The sequence below is a fragment of the Sycon ciliatum genome, chromosome 8 (genome assembly GCF_964019385.1).
Source record: "Sycon ciliatum chromosome 8, ocSycCili1.1, whole genome shotgun sequence".
Lineage (NCBI taxonomy): Eukaryota > Metazoa > Porifera > Calcarea > Leucosolenida > Sycettidae > Sycon > Sycon ciliatum.
Window position 1 is genome coordinate 17,033,814 of NC_088650.1, and position 21,608 is coordinate 17,055,421.

Consider the following 21,608-nt stretch of genomic DNA (forward strand, 5'->3'; position numbering starts at 1 on the left):
TTACTTGAATGTGAAGTGTATGTGAAGTCCAAGCACTGAAACAAAATGTACAGACACGTAGTCGCAGCTTCCTGCATGGTCATACGATTACTACGACCCTCTTATTACGTGTGGACTTGTATTGACTGCACGTAACTGTAACATTTAGTTTGCGACTGAGGCCAGAAGCCGGGGTGGGCGCATTCAGCTTCACTGGGTGTTGGATCAACCGGCCGGTTCCTTCCACTCACTTCCTAAACACGCCGAATGGAAGTGTACTTGGCCAGGATCTGAAAGGTAGGTGAAGCCTGGACTTGGCGATGGGGTCCATACTCGGATGTAAAGTGGTGATCGGTGGCTGAGTGGGAGAGCAAGACAAAGCGGGAATGTCTGGACGCACTGCTCATGGTCTAGATAGGGCTTGAAAGTGATGACGTCAAAACGGCCAGGGAGTAGTAATTTGCCATCAGATTTCTATTTTTGGATCCACTAAGGTGTGACTTTGCTATTGCCTAAGTATGTGGGTGCATAGCAACCTACTCATGTCGCATGCAGGTGTGACTTTTATTTCGCCACCAGTTGTAACCCCGCCCCCAGTAGCCAAATCAGTCAGTTTCACTTGCTACATCACCATGCTGTGGGTAAGACCGCTTGAAATGTGCTTGGATCCATACAAAAACTGGATCCAAGTGGATCCAGTTTTTGAATTTTTGAAATTGTTGCTATGCTGTGACGTAGCACTTTCAAGCCCTATTGATACACAGTACAGACAGTGACCTTCAACACTCAACGGTGACGACTGCGACTCCGATTGACCTGGTTAAATAAAAAGGAAACTCAGTTTTTGCCGTTTTTAGCATCTTCTGGCTCGACCCTTGAGGCTTGAGTCGGCAGATACAAGTGCACAACTTTGTTACAAGGCTCTAGGGGGTGTGGAGACTGGAATAAGTAGGTTCATCAGTGCAATACTACTGCTATAATTATCAGGGTAAGAACATAAATTCGACATAAACGCCATCAGGCTTAGAGGCTACGGTGACAAAACAGATTCACGACTTCAGCAAAGGAGGTGCATGAGACTGAAGTCTTGATTGGCTTGATGGCTGATGAAGGTCGAGACTACAATTTTAGGCATTGGCGGATAATGCTCGAAAAGGTGGCAGATTCTGCTCGAAAAGCAGTGAAATTGGCAGAACCATACAAACCTTATGGCGGGCAATTCCTCGAATTCTGCTCCATTTCTTTATCCACATACCAAACAAGCATGAAACTTACCAGAAAAAGTACCGAATTCTGCCAATTTATCTGCCGGCATTATCCGCATATGCCTAGGACTCGAGAGGGCCTTCTAGAAGTAGAAGTAGAAAGTAAAAGGCTGGAACTAACTTTAGAAGTACAACTTGAAGCCTTGATGTCGATCTACGCACCAAACGTCTAAACCCACAGCTACAATGTACATGCTGCGGACGTGACGCTGACTGGTCACCACTGCGGCGGCGGCACTGGGCCCATGCCATGCGCCAGGCTGGGGTCTAGTCTGGCACTGCACTGTAGATCTACTGCCATGCCTACTGCCACCTGGGAGTGGGATCGATCATCTGATCATGACAATTGACATGATTTGTATGGCTCAGCGCTCAGCCTGGCCATAGACTAGTCTAGACCGCGCAGGTTCATCCACCATACATATCCCATGTCCACTGCCGGGCACTGGTATGGCACTACATCAGTCCAGCATGCACCACACGTCACCAGGTCTTGCAGTCATACGTCAGTCCACGCTACGACGGGTCGATGGCTGACGACCAGATCGCACTCACTGAACACAGAACAGAATCTGATCGGTGATCCATACTGTTAGTCTTACTTGACCAAAGCGAAACTGCTCCTGCTGCTTTTGTGAAAATACAGAGCCGGCCTCTCGCTGTGGTAGTTTGAACGAGTTAGCGATCTGTAGCAGTGTTGGACACCCCGGCGAGTCAGCAGCTCTTCCTGAATTGCCTTGTTCAGCAGCAGATCTACTGTTGTAGCGGGCATTGTTTTTGAGCCTCGATGGATTCGATACGGAGGTGAGTGCTCGTTAGCAGATTTCTCTAATTAACTTCGAGTAATGTTCTCGTTATCGGGCGAAGATTCTGGAGCTCCGCTAAGTGATTAGAGCGATACAATTCGCGCAAGATGGAGTCACTCCATCTCGCGCGGGCCACGGGGCAAAGTAGCTGCCTGGTGTAGACAACGATGCAACATGTGGCTAAAAAACTAACTTCTACTACAAACACTCTGAAGCAGTTGGTTGCTGTCATCTGGCTGCTTAGCATTCTGGAGAGCGAAATGTATCGTGAATCAGGTTGTAATCGTGCTGTGATAGCATCACGATGCATGATCCAGAAAGTAAACTTCCTCAGCCTGCCTGCGTTGTAGACTGTGTAGGATACTGGTAATACATAGAGAATGATGCTCGTGAAAGGTGCTGCATAAACACATTGTATTTTGTGTGTGGAGGAGTAGTTCTTGCTTATACATGAGCACACTGTGCAGTGTGTTGTACAACCAAACAAAGTGAGAAAGAGAGGGGGGGGGGGGGGGGGTGCAAGCCTCCCTGCACTTCACTCACTCGCCGCTTTACTGATGGTGCTGCCTCTAATACTAATAATACTAATAGGGGATTCACACTCACGAGAAAACCTGAGGTCACGGGACAAGGTAAAAGGCCAGACCGTCGGGCAGCCGAGTGTGGCCGTCCAGTGGTCAGTTTTCCCTTGGCCGCCGCATATTTGGACATGAATTTGTAGCGGGAAAGTAAAAAAATCTAATCTTTTCTGCATTTTGTAGTACATCATACTTCATGTTCAGTTTACTATGAAATGAAGCTACTCTGACGCTCCTCTCCCAGTACAGTACGAAAACTCTGCTGATTGCCATGCGCAGTTGGCCGCACGGGCACTGTCGGGTAATGCAGTCTGTGATGCACTCGTATAACTTGGGCTCAGAGTTCTCGCCAAAGACAAGATCTACACACGTGCGCCGTATATCCGCGGGGTTTTTTCTCTTGACAAGCGCTCTGAGCCCCACGGCCACGACTTCGCACCAAATATTTCCCGAGAGATTATTCCTCCCCCCCCCCCCCTTACCATCGCTTCCATGATGACTTTCCCAAAACCGTTGTTTTATCCGTGTGTGTGTGTGTGTGTGTGTGTGTGTGCGTGTGTATGTGTGAACCCCCTGTAACCACTGTCATCCTTGGCTTACTACATTTACTGAGTGCGAGGACAGTACAGTTGTTGTTTGTTTGTTTTTTAAGTGAAGTTCGCACTTCCGCGTTACTACTGGCTTGCAATTGTGTTGAGAAACACAACCATTGGTGAATGTTTGTTTGGCTCCGACGGTCCAAATGCTCATTGGCTACTTTATCAGAAACGTTCTTGTTGACAAGCACCAGGCAGCATGCTCGCATTGGATGCTCCTGTGTTTGGTTTTTTTGTGAGAAAGAGAACACACAACCATTGAGTGAAACCTGTGTACAACTATGAGATAGACTATCGGAATATCGTTTACGCCGTTTCCAATTTCAGGAGTTCTTACCGCCTCAAGGCGCTGAGCACAGGCCATAAGGAACTTCAACTGGTAATCTCGGAACAGAAGTCCGCACGAGTGGAGTACAAGAATGCCATCAAAGTCAACAAATCAGGTAAGCTTCAGTACATGTACTTCGGTAATGTAGCAATGAAGTGCTAAGTTGTTGCTAACTGCAGAATAGAAGTCTTTAAGGCTAACACTCAATCATTTAGCGCTTTCAAGCTTTTGGAGTAAATACATACTTTTAAAAGTCACAGGAATAAAAAGTTGCTTTTTCCGTTGCCATCATGCCGGTATTCGAAAAAAATCACGTTTTGCGTGAGACCGAGCTCACTGCATCAATAGAAACTCCGCCACCCTCAAGGATCAAGGCGCAAATGCATCTCCTAAAGCGGTGGGAGGTGAGTAGATCGGACCCACCACCAAGTGGTCAAAGGCCGGAAATCTAATTCGCTGCATCCATGTTTCCCTCGTGCCAGCCGGGCCACGAGCTCCCAATGAACTGTGGGTCGCAGCACGGCTGCGAAACGTCATTCCGCTTCCAGGCAGGACTTGAACCTGGTCACCCTCGGTTTCTCAATCATGGTCCCATACCATACTACAGTCACTCTGCTCAGTGAAAGCCAGTCGTGTCACTCCGGTTTGCGCCTTGTATCCCTTCGCAGCCCAGTGTTTGCTGGTCTAGGGCTGTGCAACGCCCGGCGCGTATATGAGTGATGCTGTGACTGGATATCATTGAGCAGTGCTGTACTGTTCCTGGCTGCCTGCACTGGTCGAAAGCCATCAAGCGAGTGGTTGATCTGGACACACTGATGTGGTCACCATTTGATACTTGCACTACTATCCTGATCTGACTGTATTCCTATGTGCCGTATGTCCACTGTGTTCAGCAACCGATCAGCTATTGAAATGGTCGCAGACAGAAGAAAGCGAAGCGCTACAGGTGAGAACGTTGAGCACTGCCAGAACTTCCCATGTCTGCATAGTCACTATAAGTTACAGTGCAACATCATGTGCCTTAATTATTCCAGGTGTAGCTACTCAGGAGACTGTTGTGTGTCCATGTTGCTGGTGGGCTGTCAAGCTTTGTTCTTGCTCCGTACGACAATACCTCATTCTTCATTCCTTGCACAAGAACAGGCTCTGATGTATGCCGCCTTGTGCCTGTTGCCTGTTCCTCTCCCATCCAGGTTTCCATTCAGGCGTTGGCTGAGCTGAACCTAGCATGGTGTGACGTGCAGCGAGATCTAGCTGGTGAGGATGAGCAGGAGATTCCGGCTCTGGCAGACACAAACACACTCACACACTCCCTCTCTGTGTGTGTGTCTCTCACTCACACACGCACACACGCACACACACACACACACACACACACACACACGCACACACACACACACACACTGTTATTGTTTGTTTGTAATGCATGATCACTTCTCAGTTCTCACTGGTCACTATGCTGTACTGAGCTTTGGTATACTTTTGACCATTCCTATCAAAGCCCTTAGAAAAAGGACTGTTACGTCCTCAGTGACAAGTACTAAAATTCAGATTTTGCTGCAGACGTACTTGTAATGATGAATCGCGTAACACCTTTCCCATTCCGTCCCAAGCTTGACTACAGCACTGTCGGCCGCCGAAGAACTGGGGGGGGGGGGGGGGTTCTAGCCTAGCCCGTTCTCATTTTCAGCGAACACGGCATGTTCGTTCTTATTCCGTGTACAGTCTTACAAGTACATCTGTGCAGAGTAATATGTCTGAGTGTACATTACGGTTTCCGTTCTTATCCGCGAAAATCCAGCCTGCACCATTTTTAAAACATGGTGAAATTCTAGCCTGGCCGTTCTTCGGCATCCGACACAGTACCGTGCATGACTATGCATCAAACGCTGGCAGTACCTATTAAGATGGTAAAAATAGTGGATTTCACTCGAGGTCTCTTGTGAATGGCTATCCCTGCGCTAGATCCGATTTCCGATCATAGTATGATGGTTATTCTTCTCCCCTTTTGTAGTTACTTTTATGCTTACTTGTTTGGTGCAGTTTGTATGTTCTCGTTCTGTTTCCATCTGTATGCCAATACGCCTTCTCTTGGTTCTTCTGTCTCCTGTAGATCAACTCAAGGTTGCCAACACCACATTTGAACGTATCCTGGAAGAGGAGAAGGAGCTGGACAAGGCCAGGAAAGCTCTTGTAAGTAAAGTTGTTGAATCGGGAAAGTAGGGCCAGGAACAAGGAACCGCACTACAAGTGTATTCCAGCTTCCTTCCATAAAGATGCAGCTCTGAGTAATTTGGTTATACTTGATACCATTGGAGTGTAATTAAGCTCCCAAGAGTGTGCAACTCTACATATGGCCTCTCCGACATGGCGAAAACTCGCATCACGTGTCTCAGGTATGCTTCATACTACGTAGAAATGAAGGATAGCGTGCGCGCAATCCGAATATCTGCCATGATCGTGCTGGCAAGTTGCATACGCGTAGTGAGTTTCTGTCAGAGAGTCCTTTTTTTATTACTCCGCTGCTCGCTAAAAACGGGCTGGAAGCGTACACCTGGGACACTACACCATGTGATGTGAGTTTTCGCCGTCGGCAAACCCCATAAAAAGGGTATCAGGAGTTGCACACTCTTGGGAGCTTATTATTCTCTTGTTGATACTCACATGCAATCTTGATTGCTTCCTCTACGAATAACAGTTAGTACCTTCTGAATTCCTGTGTGATGTCCGTATCTATGTGGCTTGCTCTGCATTTCCAGGAAAAGAGCCAGCAAAAGGAGAAAACCATGCAGAAGGAAGTTGACCGTATCCACAAGGTAAGTGAATGGGGATACTACTAGGAAGAAATCACTGCTCACTTCATCTTGCGATGTGTCAAAATATGTGTATGGCTGGTTCCATGAACTATACGATGACAAGGGACTTGATAGATGTGAAATCGCTTCAATGATGTTTGTGCAGAAAGGAGAAGACCCGGGGTTTGCCGAGAGGAAGCTAGAACAAGCGATGCGCTCTAAGGAGATTGCCGAGTCTGAAGGTATGTCGTCTTGCGGGTTACGTCTGTCTGTATGTGCGTGCGGTGTGTGTGTGTGTGTGTGTGTGTGTGTGTGTGTGTGTGTGTGTGTGTGTGTGCACATATGTGTCCATGTACATGTACATGTGTGTGTGTGTGGGGGGGGGGGGGAGGAGGATATGGTTGCTATAGCGGCACTGTATGCAATTGCTTGATTTATGACCGACAGTATTACCGTATCTGGATAAAAAATGTTTTGATGACCGGTGTGATTATTATCTAGTCCAATTTTGACCTGCTCTCTCTCTCTCTCTCCCTCCCTCTCCCTCTCTCTCTATTGCAGTGCAAGGACGCTATCAGGAAACTGAGGCCAACAAGCAGAACATGGTGCGTGAGGGGCTCGTTTGTGTCGCTCAGGCACATCTCTCCATGGCCAGGAAGTGCTCAACTCTTTTCGAGGCATACGAGGTGAGTGTACCGGTCAACTGTGGGTGAAGCGTATTTGCTATCATTTTGTTTTGCTCCGTGTGGCACACGCAGCAGTTCGAAGACCGTCCAAACAAGTGGGATGTACAAGTATGCGACTTCCAGGATGCAGGCCCGCCAGACCAGTCCAGTTGGTCAGATCATAACCAGACCAACTTGTTGGCCATGAATGTGTGTTTACTGCTGAGAGGAGTGTATGTGAACCCAACTTATCATGCACAAAGTATGAAATTCTATGGTATGACCGGACCTAGCAAAACTGCTTCCGGTGGGCCTGGTATGTACAGAGGAACTGTCGAACTCTTTCCTATCATGGTTTTACATTGTTGAAATGCTGTACTGTTTTTGTTTTGAACAGGCGGCGAGGTGACAACAATTTTATGATGGCAATGAACAGAATCAGCTGAAGCGACATGTTACGAAGGTTTTATTGAACCGTAAAATGGTGATGTTTTTGTTTTGGTTGTTTTTATCCCTCCAGAGCATCTGCCAAACTATACCGACACGCAGTGAACGTGATTCAGAGCCTCCACCATTCACAGGTATGTGTACGTCACAAGTATTCACAGATAATCTACCCGACTTAGAGCACAGTAAAGCCTAAAGGTGACAGTCGAGTACCATCTGCTGTGCACATTGCCCTGTTGATCGCCTCCCCATTGGATGCTGGATGCCTTCCTTCTACATGTACATTCAATCTATATTGTAGTTGTGTACAGTCAGACCTCGCTTGACCGCACACATCTGTTTCCCACAAAAATATCCGGATAGGCGAGGGAACCGGATAATCGAACACACATACTGCATGTATGCATGATATATGCTGTAAATCGGTAACCAACGATTTTCTTCCGGATGGTGAGGGATCCGGATAAAAGAGGACCGGATAAGCGAGGTCTGACTGTACTAGTATTTGCAGTGCCTATGATCACTGCTGCAGTGTAGTGTGTGGCCACGTTGTCCGTGATCAAAGTGCTGACGACGCATGCTATGTTCTCCTAGTTTGATGGGCTTTCCCATGGCTTTGGTCAGATGTACTTCGAGTACGTGTGTGCATGGCTCTCTGTTTTAACCCTCTACTGGACAAATGATGCAGCCACCCCACGGAATGCGAATTGGGTTAGCAACTTGAGCCCTGCGGGATAGGCTGGTGGCACACGTGCACATTTAGTGGTGATATTCACGCGAGGAGCAGACCTTTCCAAGCAGTTCCGAACGGCCCTGCTTCCTCTTCTTACCAGCAGACATCGGTGCTCTTTGTACACTGCAGCGAAAACGCGCAGTCTAATTCTATATCGGCCGTCTGCCTGCTTCTTTCCCATGTCGTGCAGATTCATCCAAGGTGGCCAGTGTCTGTCAGAGTGCTATTCGCATGGCTGACCGTGCCCAGGTGGTGCGATCTGCATCGTATGCCATTGGTGAGGATTTGACAGGTACAGACAAGAGACGTAAGCAGCACGATTCACTACAAGATGTGAAAAAACAGTGCCAGAGCAGAAACTTTAGATGTCTGCCGCACCGAAATCAGACACGAAAGGTGCCGGGATACTAGTTATGTTCAAACATTGGAAACAATGCCGAAGTAGAGAGATATGCAATACCCGCTCAGTTTGACATGATAGAACGTTCCTAGCCAGCCACTCAGCAAGCACACTCACGTATCTCTCAGAATAATAGTAGAAAAGGCACAACTAGCAGGGAAGTAGCCCACAGCTGCTCAACCGATCAACTGTCAGCTGGATTGCCGGGTCTAACATCGGTTGGTTTTGGAATCAAGATTCTTCCAGGGTAGAGAACTGCTTGTCGTACTAACTTGTATTTGGAAATTTAAAAAGAACGATCACGGTTCGCGTTAGACTCAGCTGGACGCCAAGTTTTGCGCATCCGCAGGACGCCACCACCCTCTGTGAATCAATGTGCAGATGCAGCTCCTAAAGCATGATAATGAGATTAGTTTGGGTTGAAAACTATGCTGCCCAGAGTCCTTGCTTCTGTTCATGTGAGATGAACGGGTAAGCATTGTACCGCGGGGCAGGGAAAGGAAGACCTGCTGCGGCATGCTCTGCGGCCTGGTGATGATTGCGAAGGCATGCAACTCTGAGTGTCAGCGGTGCTTCCTCTTCCCTTTCAGCTGTATGAGCAAGCTGTACCTGCACATGTCGGCACTGAAGACTCTTTGCGTAGGGGACACCTTCCTTGATTGCGATTCATCACCATCATCTGCATTGCCGAAAAAACACACTTGTAATCAGACCAAAAAGTTACAAAAAAAGAGAAAATTAATAAGGAGAAACACTCAAAACAGCATTATCATTGTATTGCATGCCACGTACTAAGTTTTTTTGTGTTTTTCTGTGTCCAGGCTCTCTTCCACCAGACGAACCTCTTCCGCCCCCACCTGGTAGCTACATGCCACCGTCTTACGAGGAAGTCGATGGTTTCACGCGCTCTGCACCGGGATCTCTTCGCATCGGCGAATCAAGACCACGCGGCAGGAGTTCTGTGGAAGATGACGGCTGGGCAAGTGATGAATTTGACGACTAAAAGTGGACAACATCTGCTGGTTCTTCTGGAGCCATCCCCGACAGGTTCTTTCTCATTCTAGGGCAACGTGGTGGCCTATTTAAAGGTTAATGCTGCATTGTGTGTCGCGCCGGCGTTGTGTGCGGTGGGGTCTATGTCTTGTGTCTGGTTCAGTGTGGCGATGACATTCATCTGCCGTGTCCATGTCACCAGATTCGAGATTATTCTTCCACTGGCAGCACGGGCCTGTTGTATATATAGGTGGTTCCCTGATGACTGGTGGTAGTGGCTCTAATCCGCTGTTCCAGCTTTTGTAACTATGATCGGAATCGAATTGTTGATTTGTTTTATACGATAGAGCGGCTCTCATTGACCGCTGATCTTGAGATTTCAAAGCCGGATTTTGGAGCTTTTTACACATACATGTAGTGCATGGTAATCCTCTGATTTGCAGATATGTTCTGGTCTGGACAAGTACACGGTGATTGTTGCTGGCAACACATACCGACAGCTGTTGTATTTGAAAAAGCACATCCTCCATATTGATATCTGTCTATTCTGAATTTTTCGCCGACACATCCGTCCACGTATTTGGATTCGCCGGGAGCGAATACGTTCTTCTATTCTGAATTTTCTTTTTGATACATGTCCTCTTTCATCCAACGCTCTGAGCAGCTGGTCTGTTCAAGTCTCGCGTATGCCACAGCGCCGGTTTCTGTCAGTCAAGTTAGGGCGCTCGCCCAGATTCCAGACGAGCATGACTATAAGTACAAGTACAGCAAACGGTCAGCTGATCGGTCTCATTCTCTCTGCACCTCAACTACAGTCCTCTTGCGTGTTCCCGCCACATATGTTATTTGTTTGCATTATGATAATGAATTATTGGTTTGAATGTCATACTGCCTGTGTCGTTACTTTGATACAATGTAAACCTCAGTGACTTTCCCTGCACGGCCGGTCCTGGTGGTGCAGTGTACTTGGATGATGATGTTCAATACTCGTACTGTATAATATCGTTATGCCACTCCAAGATCAGTGTTGCACTGCCGTGGTCCCGGGCTTGGTTGTCATGGTTCAACCGCGCTGCCTGCTGTGTGAGTACATATCATCCATATGTTCCAAACTGTCGCATGCTGGTAGCGCAAACTGATGCGCCGGCTCTGGATCTACCATAGGCATGTGCAAACACTGGCCGCTGCTTTTGTAATTGCGGACCTGCCGTGAGTCGGTAATGAGTGTCTGGTGTCTCACCTCTCAAGATACTGAATCATGTCCGTAACTGCATCCACTGATCTGCAGAACTCACCTTGACTGGAAAGTGTCACTGTGGCGCGGAACGAATGTGCATGTTGATCATGTGACTGCAGGGTGTACTGATCAAGAGTACATCATTATGTACTCTTGGTGAAATTCATATCTTGAAGGCTTCTAATATGATAAACTAGGCCAGAGATACAAGAATTGATATTGTCACATGATTGTGGTCAGTGTATCGTGACTATCGTCCCCCCCAGCATTATCACATACACATCGCGTCACATGGCATTGACACACGTGTGCATGCAGTGCACTATTTAAAAAAATGACAACACAACTTTTTTACACAAGTCATAAACTAACTTTATGTGTTGTCATTTTTAAAAATAATAGTGTAAGTAAAGTACAATTATGTACTTGTTTATGCAATACTTTATGTCAGTGACCACGTGGTGACGACGTGCTACCATTTACCAAGGCATGCATATGTTTAAAACAGTGTAAGTAAAATACAATTGTGTACTTGTTTATGGCAATAAATAAGATAAATTGTGCACTCATAACAACAGCAAAAATGAAGAAAGTCAAGTTCCATAACGTTTTCTTGTGACTGTCATCAGTGGAACGCCGTCACATAAAAATGTAATAACTAAAACACACACTTATATACATGTAGCTAATATGGTTTAAGGTAGAAATACAGCAGCTAACAAGTACAAAAAGCGAAGTTTTCACCTTTGCAATGTGTGAATATAGTGTATGTAAGAAAGGTAGTGGCAGATGAATGTGATACTGTGTGAATGAAGCACGGCTAGCACGGCTCACACGTGCCTAGCACGGCTCACAATTCGGAAACAGAAACACCAACTACTTCCATGGAGAACGAGCAGACTAATCTGGTTCCCCCCTCGGAAATCGGACCACGGCAAGGGAGGCCGCCGGACGGTCGCTCCTCGACAAACCATGTTGCTACAACGGTAAGAGCGGAAGGGGAACAACTTGAAAACAGAGCAGAACCGAGGAGAAGCAAGAGACTAGCAGAGGCACGACTGAGACAAGTGGAGAACACAAGGCAAGGAGACGCAGGAGGAAGCACAGGCATGGCACAGAACGAATCAAGGAGAGGGAAGCGGTGTCGCGAGGAGATGGAGACTGATGACGACGAATACGAGTGCGATGGGATGGACGGCGGCATTGGAATGGAGGTGGAGGATGAGAGTAGTGATGAGGAGGAGTTTGATGTTGACAAGAGGAAGTCTGCAGTGTACAAGCATTTGGTGTCCAGTCCAGAATGTCGTAAGGTGTTTGACGATTCCTGGTTAGGCCTTGGCGGATAATGCTCGAAAAGGTGGCAGATTCTGCTTTTTTTTGCACCGAAATTGGCAGAACCATACAAACCTTATGGCGGGCAATTCCTCGAATTCTGCTCCATTTCTTTATCCACATACCAAACATGCATGAAACTTACCAGAAAAAGTACCGAATTCTGCCAATTTTTCTGCCGGCATTATCCGCCAAGGCCTATTCCTGGTTTAGTGTTATTCGTTGCGCACGTTTCTTCAAGCAATTGCAGGTGTTGGAAGCTGTGTATATTCGTACTCGTGACCCTGTGCTATGTAAACAGACAGAAAACGTTGTATCACTCACACTCTTCAAATACACACGCACCATTACATTCATTCACACAGTATCACATTCATCTGCCACTACCTTTCTCACATACACTATATTCACACATTGCAAAGGTGCAAACTTCGCTTTTTGTACTTGTTAGCTGCTGTATTTCTACCTGAAACCATATTAGCTACATGTATATAAGTGTGTGTTTTAGTTATTACATTTTTATGTGACGGCGTTCCACTGATGACAGTCACAAGAAAACGTTATGGAACTAAACTTTCTTCATTTTGCTGTTGTTATGAGTGCACAATTTATCTTATTTATTGCCATTTTACGACTTTTTTTTTTTTTTTTTTTTTTTTTTTTTACTAAAAAACACAGCCCTACTAATAATCAGGGGAAGAGGACAACTGAAATGACGCTGGACAACAAGACAAAGACTATTGTCTCCTCGTCGATTGAAGCAGCAGAGAGACACCTACTGAGTCAAATGACTGCCACTGTCAGTTCTCAAACAAAAACAATTTTTGTCAAATTGAAAAATCTCACCTGTTAGTGTTGCTCACTAGCCACTAGTGACTCGAGTTGTTCGTCCACGAAATTTGCAATTATGCACTACGGTACCAGCAAGAGTAGGTAAGTTGGCATAGAACAACAGCTATGCACAGCCATGCTCATCTCCTCTTCTCTTTGGAAGGCAGTACAAGCACCCTTCATACCTCGACATTGCCCTGGAGTGGAAGCAAATTCACCATGAGTTTTCCAATTCGCTACAATCGATCTCGGGGTGATGATCGTGTCTTCTTCATCACCACTGCAGCCTGGACAGCCTTCGGGAAGACATGTGTCACTCTCCTGCTCTACAGATTCCTACATCTAGATTTGGTTACCGTCAGGGAACGAAATAGAGCTGCAAAACACCAAAGTAATTGTTTTCTTCCATTCAATTACACTGCTGAGCATGCACAGCATGGTGACAGCTAAGCAGTACGCACGTCATCAAGCCCAATTTCCAAATATGGAAGGTGTTATTTATGAAATTTGACACGGTTCCTCTTCTCTGATCGGCTCGAGACATAGCTCATCGGAATCAGTGCCCAATTCTCCTTCGGATAAGCCATACTTATTTTTGGCGTTCAGTACTTGTTTATGCAATACTTATGTCAGTGACCACGTGGTGACGACGTGCTACCATTTACCAAGGCATGCATATGTCATAATTATGTAGAAAATTAATAAAGAAAACGTTGAACGCGGTTACGTTGACATGTCCGAGTCATGATGTCATCACATTGTGTAAGAAATCAACTGCTGTGCATGCTCAGCTCAGTCACACATGCACAGACATCACAGTCAGGAAGTGATGTGCATGATTTTTTGAAAGAGCCGATCTGTTGAGTTGGATTATGAGACCGAGAACTGCATTGTTCATTTGCTTGTACCAATACTAGTCGGAGAAAGAAAAGAGTGTTCACCGCTTCACTCTTCTAGCTGTGCAGGACAAGTGTGTAAGATTTTCTGCTATAGTCATGGCGAGGCAACGTGGCTCCCCGTTGGCTCTCCTCATTCTCTCGTTCCTGGTCGCTTGTACCGTAGAAGGTAAGTCGCTCTTTGGGCAAATACCTGTCTGTATGTAAAAGCCGGAAAATGATCCCTAGAAGTAAAATTGCCCACTCACCCACCTCTAGTGTCTATCTGGTAGGTACAAAGAATCCCGAGCATGCATGGTCTTACCTAAGCCTTGCTTATAATTGTTCCGTGTCCTGATGTAGTTGTAATTGTAAGAGTGAAAGTTTTAGTGCTATTCAACATCATTCTACTTTCGCCCAGAGACCAGTGAGTATTTTATTATGTAGGCTGCTGACCGCTATTCTTCCAGGTTGACGTATTTCACGGTCACAAGCGGAGCTGAAAGCTCAAGCTCTCCTTCTTCAGACTACTGCTCGGTTGAATGGTATCCGAGTTTTCAAAATTTTCTGCTCCGTGTGGATTTCGGAATTTTAATTTCAAACTAAAAATAATACTGGACGAGAAAGCTCTTCATGGTGAATACTGCGAACAAAAGTGATGATTCAAATGGATTGCACTATCAATCAACTTATGGAGAATTGGAGATACATGTACACTTGTACTTAACAACACACTAAGTGGACCGCTTGAAAAGAAGTAAATTGCATCAGCTGGACTACTGTACTTGCTTGGAGCACGGATGTCAACGTTGTCATGAAATTATAAAAGACTAAAAATACGATAGGAATAAATGCTGTGGGGATGAATATGGCTAGGTGGTCCCAACTGCACAAAGGACGTAGCCTTGGCGTAATGATCTGTTGAATACTAGTACCAGTTCCACGATACACTATAATTATACCGTAATGACGTACATAAAAGTGCATGTGCCCTTTTCAGGGTATAAGCGCACTGCCACTCTCACCTGCGCATGGGCTTATAAGTGAACCTGGTCCCGCGACACTGACATCACCACACTACCATCTGTACAGGATTTAACCCTTTGGTGCCGGTAGATCGACTTCCACCTATGCTGCCAGTTTTTTTTTGGGAGGGGGGTGGGGGGTTGTCCAAAGCCTCTTTTACGGGCGAACGAAACACAATTTGCCATGGCGTAGGATTGGAACACAACTCACATAATGAGAACAATTTTTTATGATTTGAAACTCGGATGTATCTGATTTGAAACTCGGATGTATCTGGTTACAGTGATGGAGAGTGACTCTCAACTCGTATCTATAATTATTTCCTTTTCCGTTCTACAATTTTTTTATACCGGGTATTTATACCTATGCTGCCGGTGCATACCAAAAGAGAAGGTAGCGGGGGTGCATTTGAAAGACTCAAGTTTGGAACAATGCGATTGTGCACATGGCGCAAAGCTCATGCTCCGTCAGCCACCAAAGGGCCATACTGGTTGCAGGTAACACAATTACGAGCGCATGCGTCTCTCTGTGTGAGAGCAGTCGACATTCAAAATTTACAAATATCCGGAACGGAAGAAAACTCACGTAAGAGCGCATGGACTTCTGTGTTCGTGATTACGGTATGCGCTCTAAACAGTCCAGTGTTGTCTGGCTGTCCTCCTTGCCATCTGAGCTGATTTTGCCAGGCACACGGTACTGGTGTGATGATATTAGCTATGTGCAGCAGTTGACTCGAGCACATATTCAACCTTCAAGCTTGAATTGTACTGTTCGAGTATTTAAGAATTGGAGAGGTTCCGGAGTACGATTTTTCGTGTCAAAATCTGCAGAGGCGCTACATATTTTTTATACTTCGTTTTCGAGCAGTGAAATGTTCCGGAGTACGGAACTTATGTGTTTACCGTCATTGCCTAGGTTACGATCGCAAACACGTCGTATTCCCGCTCTATGCCTTTTTTATTTTGAAAATTTGTACCGAAATCAAAACTTCCCGCGGAAAATCGATGTTTCTCGTACCAAATTTGTACGCGAAAAATCTTTCGGCACTCGATGACGCAAAATCTCCATACGAAGTATGGTTCGTATGAAAGCCAGTCCACACGGATTCTCGTGCCGAATAATCGTATGAAGCACGCCTTGAAAAAATCCGTATCGCCCATGCGGATTTTGGCACGGAAAATCGTACCCCGGAACCTCTCTACTGTTAACGTACCTGTACATGTATAAGATAACATTGCAACTCTCTCACCCCGTGTCCAGTGGTAGTGTAGTGGTGAGAAGGTGCTCGCTGCTGACAAGTATGGTCAACTTCTGGTGTTGCACTAATCTTCAAATTCACTTGGAGGTTTTCTACGGCTTTTTTGCCATGTTCCTCTTGTTGCGACCAGGGATTCTACAGTGTTTATGCAAAGTCTGGACCATCAGAACATTTCAGAACTTACATGCAAATATGTACAAGTATGTAAATTAACAAGCAATAGGATCACAAGCACCCGCTTTCCAAAAAGTTCTGTACACCGTGTTCGTGGATTTCGTGTTCTCCATACTTTTGAAACGCCCTTTAGACTGTATTTGTATAGCCCTTCCTTGGTATATTTCTTTGTGCGATGATCGTAGATTTGTGCGATACACATGCAAAAGCAAGCAGATTTGATGTCCAAGAGTAGATGCATTTCTGACTCCCATCCCTGTCTTGTAGGCTTTCGGTGCCAGCAAGTTTGTTTTTCCCTGAAAGTACGAACGTTGCTCTGTGTCTCTCATGTCTGAAGACACTGGGTGTTGTACGTCTGCGTTGCGAATGTTTTGCAGGTGCACCTGGTGTTACAACCCCGACTCTCAATGTCCAACTGAGCCAGAACCAAGTTGTTGCGACGCCTGCAGCGAAGAACCAAGGTCAGGCTGTGACTAAACCTGCCAACCCAGGAAAGTCAACAGTGGCGGTGAAAGCCACCGGCGCAGTGGGGAACCCTAAGTCTACCAATGAGTCAACGTTGACCACCGCTGCTATCGCTAATGTCGTATCAACAGTACCAGGTCCTGTAGTAACTGAATCGCACTATTACCGTGTCCCTCTGAGTCTAAAGCATGGTGCCATGGTCTTGGTAAGCATATACGCCTGTTCATAGCCACTCATGAAAAATACCGTAGTGATTGTATGTAGGGCTTGGAAGTGGTGACATCAGCAGACGATAAACATGTTGAACGACTTTTGGATCAAATTGGATCCTTTAGGACTGTCGTGGAGTGTGGTATGTGGGGGTAGGCTCGTCATGTTCTGTACTGGTATGACAACCCGCGGTGTTCAGTGGTTGTAATTATCATTGCAATGGCATGAAGACAGTTTCGACTTTCTATTTCTCTTCCCGTTACTTTAATCCTATCATGCATTCAACTTTGTAAACCATATGAACTGAGTAGGTGTTCGTTGTGTCGGGTGCACTCTGTGTGCATGCTTGAGATTCCCCGACAACTTTGGTGCCGAAACCCGTTGGAAGTTCTGAAAGATGGCTTTGAAGTTGGATGGATTTATTCGCCCGTATCGGGGCAAACAGGACGACTTTGATGAGTTCTGGGCTAAGTTTCTGGTCTTAGCCAAGGCCAATAAGTGGGCCGATGACGCTGCCAAGGCTGAGCATCTTCCGTTGTTCCTGAGTGGACAAGCCTTTACGATTGTCACTCAATTGTCTGACGAGGACAAAAAATCGCCGGCAAAAATTAAATCTGCGCTGGAGCAGGCATTTTGCCCCACGCCTGGTGCTGCCTACCGTTCATTTACGTCAAGGGCTTTGCGGAATGGAGAGCCTGTGGACGCGTACCTGGCAGATTTGAAGCGCCTACTTACGCTGTCTGGCCATAAGATTGCGGATAATTCAGATCCCGTGCTGATTGAGCAGTTCCTGAGTGGTTTGCCAGCTGATATTGGTCACCACGTTCGTATGGCGTCTGCTACGCAGAAGCTCACTGTCACTGATATGGCAAATCAAATCAGAGTCATGCAGGCATCCAAACTCCCAGAATCCCATGGTGCTGTTGCTGCTGCTAGCTCTCAGCCCAAGAAGTTGCTCGTGTGTTACCAGTGTAAGGCCGTGGGCCATGTGAGATCACAGTGCCCGAAGCGTAAGCCCAGTGTCACCTGTTATGCCTGTAAAGCGAAAGGGCATATTTCCAAGGACTGTCCGAACAAGAGTCGAGTTGGAAATGTCGCTGCTGGTCACGCGCCGCCTGAATGTACGGATATTTGCCTTGCTCTGGCAAAATCGGGTGGAGACCTAGTTCGTGTAGCCGTGGACGTACAGGAACCCAGTACTGAGTCTAGTACGTGGACGCGTTTTGCCTCTGTGGTGGATTCTGGCTGTACTCGCACACTTGTGGAGTCGGCTGTTGTTGACCGATTGAACCTATCAGCTGCAGTTTCTCCCTGTCAGGACAAGCTGTTGTCTATCGACGGAACCCCACTTACTATCCTTGGCAACGTCACGCTACGTGTGCAACGACTTGATGGAGCCGTCCATTTGCCTCGGATCACTATTGATTGTCTCGTTGTGCCCAACTTGTCGTCCTTGAACACGGACTTCCTGATTGGCACAGATACCATTGGCAAGGTTGGTGGCCTCACTCTACGTTACGACGGTCTAGGGGGCACGCTGTCCTCAGTTGTGTTTGGTCAGCAGGCAGGTGTCGCTGCCGGTGCATCTCCCCAACCCGAATCTGGGAAGCCTAACAAGCTTTCTCGTGACATCGATGTTACCGAGTCCGAGTCGACAGTCACCTTGAAGGCGAATGATTGCCAAGCTAACTGGTCGAATGAGCGTGGTCATTGGATTGCTCAGTGGTCGTGGAAGGGTGGCGTTGCACCCGAGCAGCACATTGGTTCCGGCATTGGAGAGTACTCGCGGAAGTCTCTAAGCGTCAGCGAGGAGGAGCAGTTTGCTTCAGAAATGAAGTTGTGGGTGGACAATGGATGGCTTGTCAAGTACGACTCCGAGGCATTCGGAGAGCCTGTCGCTGTCTTGCCGATACTTGCCGTTAGTCAGCAGCACAAGGCATCCACGCCGGTTCGGCCGTGCTTGGACTACCGTGCCCTGAATGCCTGTCTTGTGTCCCACCCCGGTGTCACCGCTCCAGCTTGTGACGCGAAACTCCGTGACTGGCGCGGACGTAGTGCCGACAGCGTTCTTCTCGACATCCGGAAAGCCTACCTGCAAGTACGGATCCATCCCACCCTGTACAAGTACCAAACCGTTGTGTACAAAGGCGAGTTGTATACCATGACCCGCATGGGATTCGGTCTGAACGTTGCGCCAAAGATCTTGGACATGATTGTCCAATGGATTACCCGTGATCACGCCGACGTTGACAACTATGTGGACGACCTCTACGTCCCTACTGCCCAGACCGACATCGTCCGCCATGAACTCGCCAGCTATGGGCTTGAGACGAAAGAGCCAGAGCAGTTCGCAACTGCTCGTGTGTTGGGCCTACAGCTGTCCTCTTCTGATGTCGAAGATACAGTCACGTGGGAACGTCGTGCTGGTGTTGACCTCAAGTTGCCAGAGTCACCAACTCGTCGTCAAGTGTTCAGTTGGTGTGGCCGTGTGATTAGTCACTACCCGGTATGTTCCTGGTTACGCCCGCTGTGCAACTACATCAAGCGGCTTGTCTGCGAGAACACATCGAAATGGGATGACCTCGTACCGCCTCATCTCGTGCAACCATGTCGTGAGGTCGAGTCTCGTGTCCGTCAAGACGATCCTGTGCATGGTGTCTGGTCTGTGCCCTGTGATGACACCACAGTGTGGCACGTTTGGTGCGATGCTTCTGGCCTGGCCATGGGTGCGGTTCTGGAAGTCAACGGCGCTATCGTCGAAGACAAGTCCTGGCTCAGACCTTCCGATGATAAGCGTCATATCAACATAGCAGAGTTAGACGCCGTCATCAAGTCGCTCAACCTCGCTCTGTGTTGGCCAGTGAAGAACGTGGTCTTGCACACTGATTCGCGTACAGTCCATGGCTGGTTGACGCAGTTGCTGAACAACATTCGTCGTGTTAAAGTGAGTGGCCTTCACGCTACGTTGGTTCAGCGTCGTTTGCAGATCATCGACGATTTGATCACTGTATCTGGCATTACAGTTGACGTTGAATGGGTCCGCTCAGAGGACAATATTTCGGATCAGCTAACCCGTGTCATGACTGTCATGCACCAGTCGTTCACTAGCGCCAAGGCTTGTTATTTAGCTGTGTGTGTGTATATTTTTCGCTGTCTGCATGCGTGTCTGTGTCCTTGTCTGCAGATTATCGTGGCAGGCGTCATTGGGTTTTTCTACATTGTGCTCTCAAGTTGGCGGTCGTCACGAAGGCGTAACAGATTACGATCGTACGTGGTTTTGTGTGTTCGTGGATGTGTGGGTGGGTGGGGGTGGGGGCGCCTCTCCCCTCACACACACACTCCAGTAGAACTCCTACTTGAAGTTGTTGCGCCCAATAGTTTTTTTATACATTTTAAAAAGCAATCTCACACCCAACTCGCAAGGGAGATAAGACAAGAAAGAAAGAAACAGTTGACAGTGTAATTGTTACAGTTCTGCCGAAGAAGTCCTTCAACAGCATCTCTTTGTCTGTGGGTGTGCACGTGTGTGGGTGCACGTGTGTGGGTGCACGTGTGTGGGTGCACGTGCATATGCGTGCATGTGTATGTGGGTGTTGTTGTGTGTCCAGGTTCCGCGGAGCACGTGAGAAACAAGAAATGGAGCCCCTGGGCAAAAATGCGGACGACCAGGAGGACGAGACAATATTTGACATGTCAAGAGCGTAGCTTCGCTCGCTCTGTCGACTCGATGATGCCGTTCTTTCGCTTTTGCGTTTCCCTGTCCTGACCTGGCTGGCCATTTTCTGCTTCCTTGCGTCTGGCACACTCTTTATGAACCGATGCTGTTCTATAAAGTATCTGTTCTGCTGAACCATTGCAACAGGTATGTTGTTATTGCTGTACATAGCCAATTAAAACCTGACCTGTCGTGTGTCTGCCGACGTCCTGTTTGCTCGCTCTGGCTTTCCCTAGGTGCCACAGCATTCAATTGCGCCTCTACACGTCTCGTATCTGTAGCTACAGTTGTCGTGCCAACATGTTTCATGGACATGCCAGCTCTGCGGTCGCTTTTTTATTCATCTTTGGACAGTGGACACGTGGGGAACTACCATAACCGATTTTTTTTGCACATTTTCTTCGTTGACTAGCGGTAGATACAGGTTTTTATGAACAATGCTCACCAGTTTTCTACATGCACACCGGATTATTTTTAGGGTAGGCATTCGAGCGCCACTTCTCACAACAAGATCTGTGCGTGTGTTGAGAAAGCCTGCGCCCCGTTTTAAAAGCACTGCACCAGATTCTGTATGACTTGTGCCATATCAATACAATGTCATGTACGTTCGGCTATTTATGTGTAATGGTTTACAGGAACGAAGGCATAGCGTTGTGTGATGGAGAACGTATAATTTAGAGTTGCAATGAGTGCAGCGGATAGATGATTACCCGCTTGAAAACTCATAGCTCTATTGTGATTCGGGTACTCGCTCCGGCTCTGACAGGGTTCTCCGGTTACTTGTCCGAGCACGTTGGTGTCTGGATATCCAATTTTGTCTGTGTACGAGTATGGGGGTGGGGTGAACACTTGGGTTTGGTCCTGTTTTCTACCTGCGCCGAAGGGCACAGCCGAGGTGAG

The 21,608-nt window shown here is 47.2% G+C and overlaps 2 protein-coding genes across 4 annotated transcripts; both read left to right on the forward strand.

Annotated features, from left to right (window-relative positions):
• Positions 1 to 1,822: 1,822 nt before the first annotated feature.
• On the forward strand, positions 1,823 to 10,604 carry LOC135823915 (tropomyosin-like). 3 transcript variants are annotated; one of them, XM_065336794.1, is made up of 11 exons: positions 1,823 to 2,048; positions 3,552 to 3,667; positions 4,446 to 4,498; positions 4,746 to 4,809; positions 5,666 to 5,745; positions 6,312 to 6,368; positions 6,514 to 6,589; positions 6,909 to 7,033; positions 7,533 to 7,593; positions 8,383 to 8,469; positions 9,414 to 10,604. In XM_065336794.1, exons 1-11 carry the CDS (start codon positions 2,032 to 2,034, stop codon positions 9,593 to 9,595), a joined length of 918 nt encoding a protein of 305 aa, XP_065192866.1. In that variant the 5' UTR covers positions 1,823 to 2,031; the 3' UTR covers positions 9,596 to 10,604. The 3 variants fall into 3 exon arrangements, with proteins under 3 accessions (XP_065192866.1, XP_065192865.1, XP_065192863.1); XM_065336793.1 differs by having other exon boundaries at positions 1,824 to 2,048; positions 8,383 to 8,484; XM_065336791.1 differs by having other exon boundaries at positions 1,825 to 2,048; positions 8,383 to 8,499.
• Positions 10,605 to 13,844: 3,240 nt separating this feature from the next.
• LOC135823917 (uncharacterized) lies at positions 13,845 to 21,350 on the forward strand. Its single transcript, XM_065336796.1, has 4 exons — positions 13,845 to 14,050; positions 16,696 to 16,988; positions 20,178 to 20,260; positions 20,602 to 21,350. Exons 1-4 carry the CDS (start codon positions 13,981 to 13,983, stop codon positions 20,696 to 20,698), a joined length of 543 nt encoding a protein of 180 aa, XP_065192868.1. The 5' UTR covers positions 13,845 to 13,980; the 3' UTR covers positions 20,699 to 21,350.
• The last annotated feature ends 258 nt before the right edge of the window (positions 21,351 to 21,608 follow it).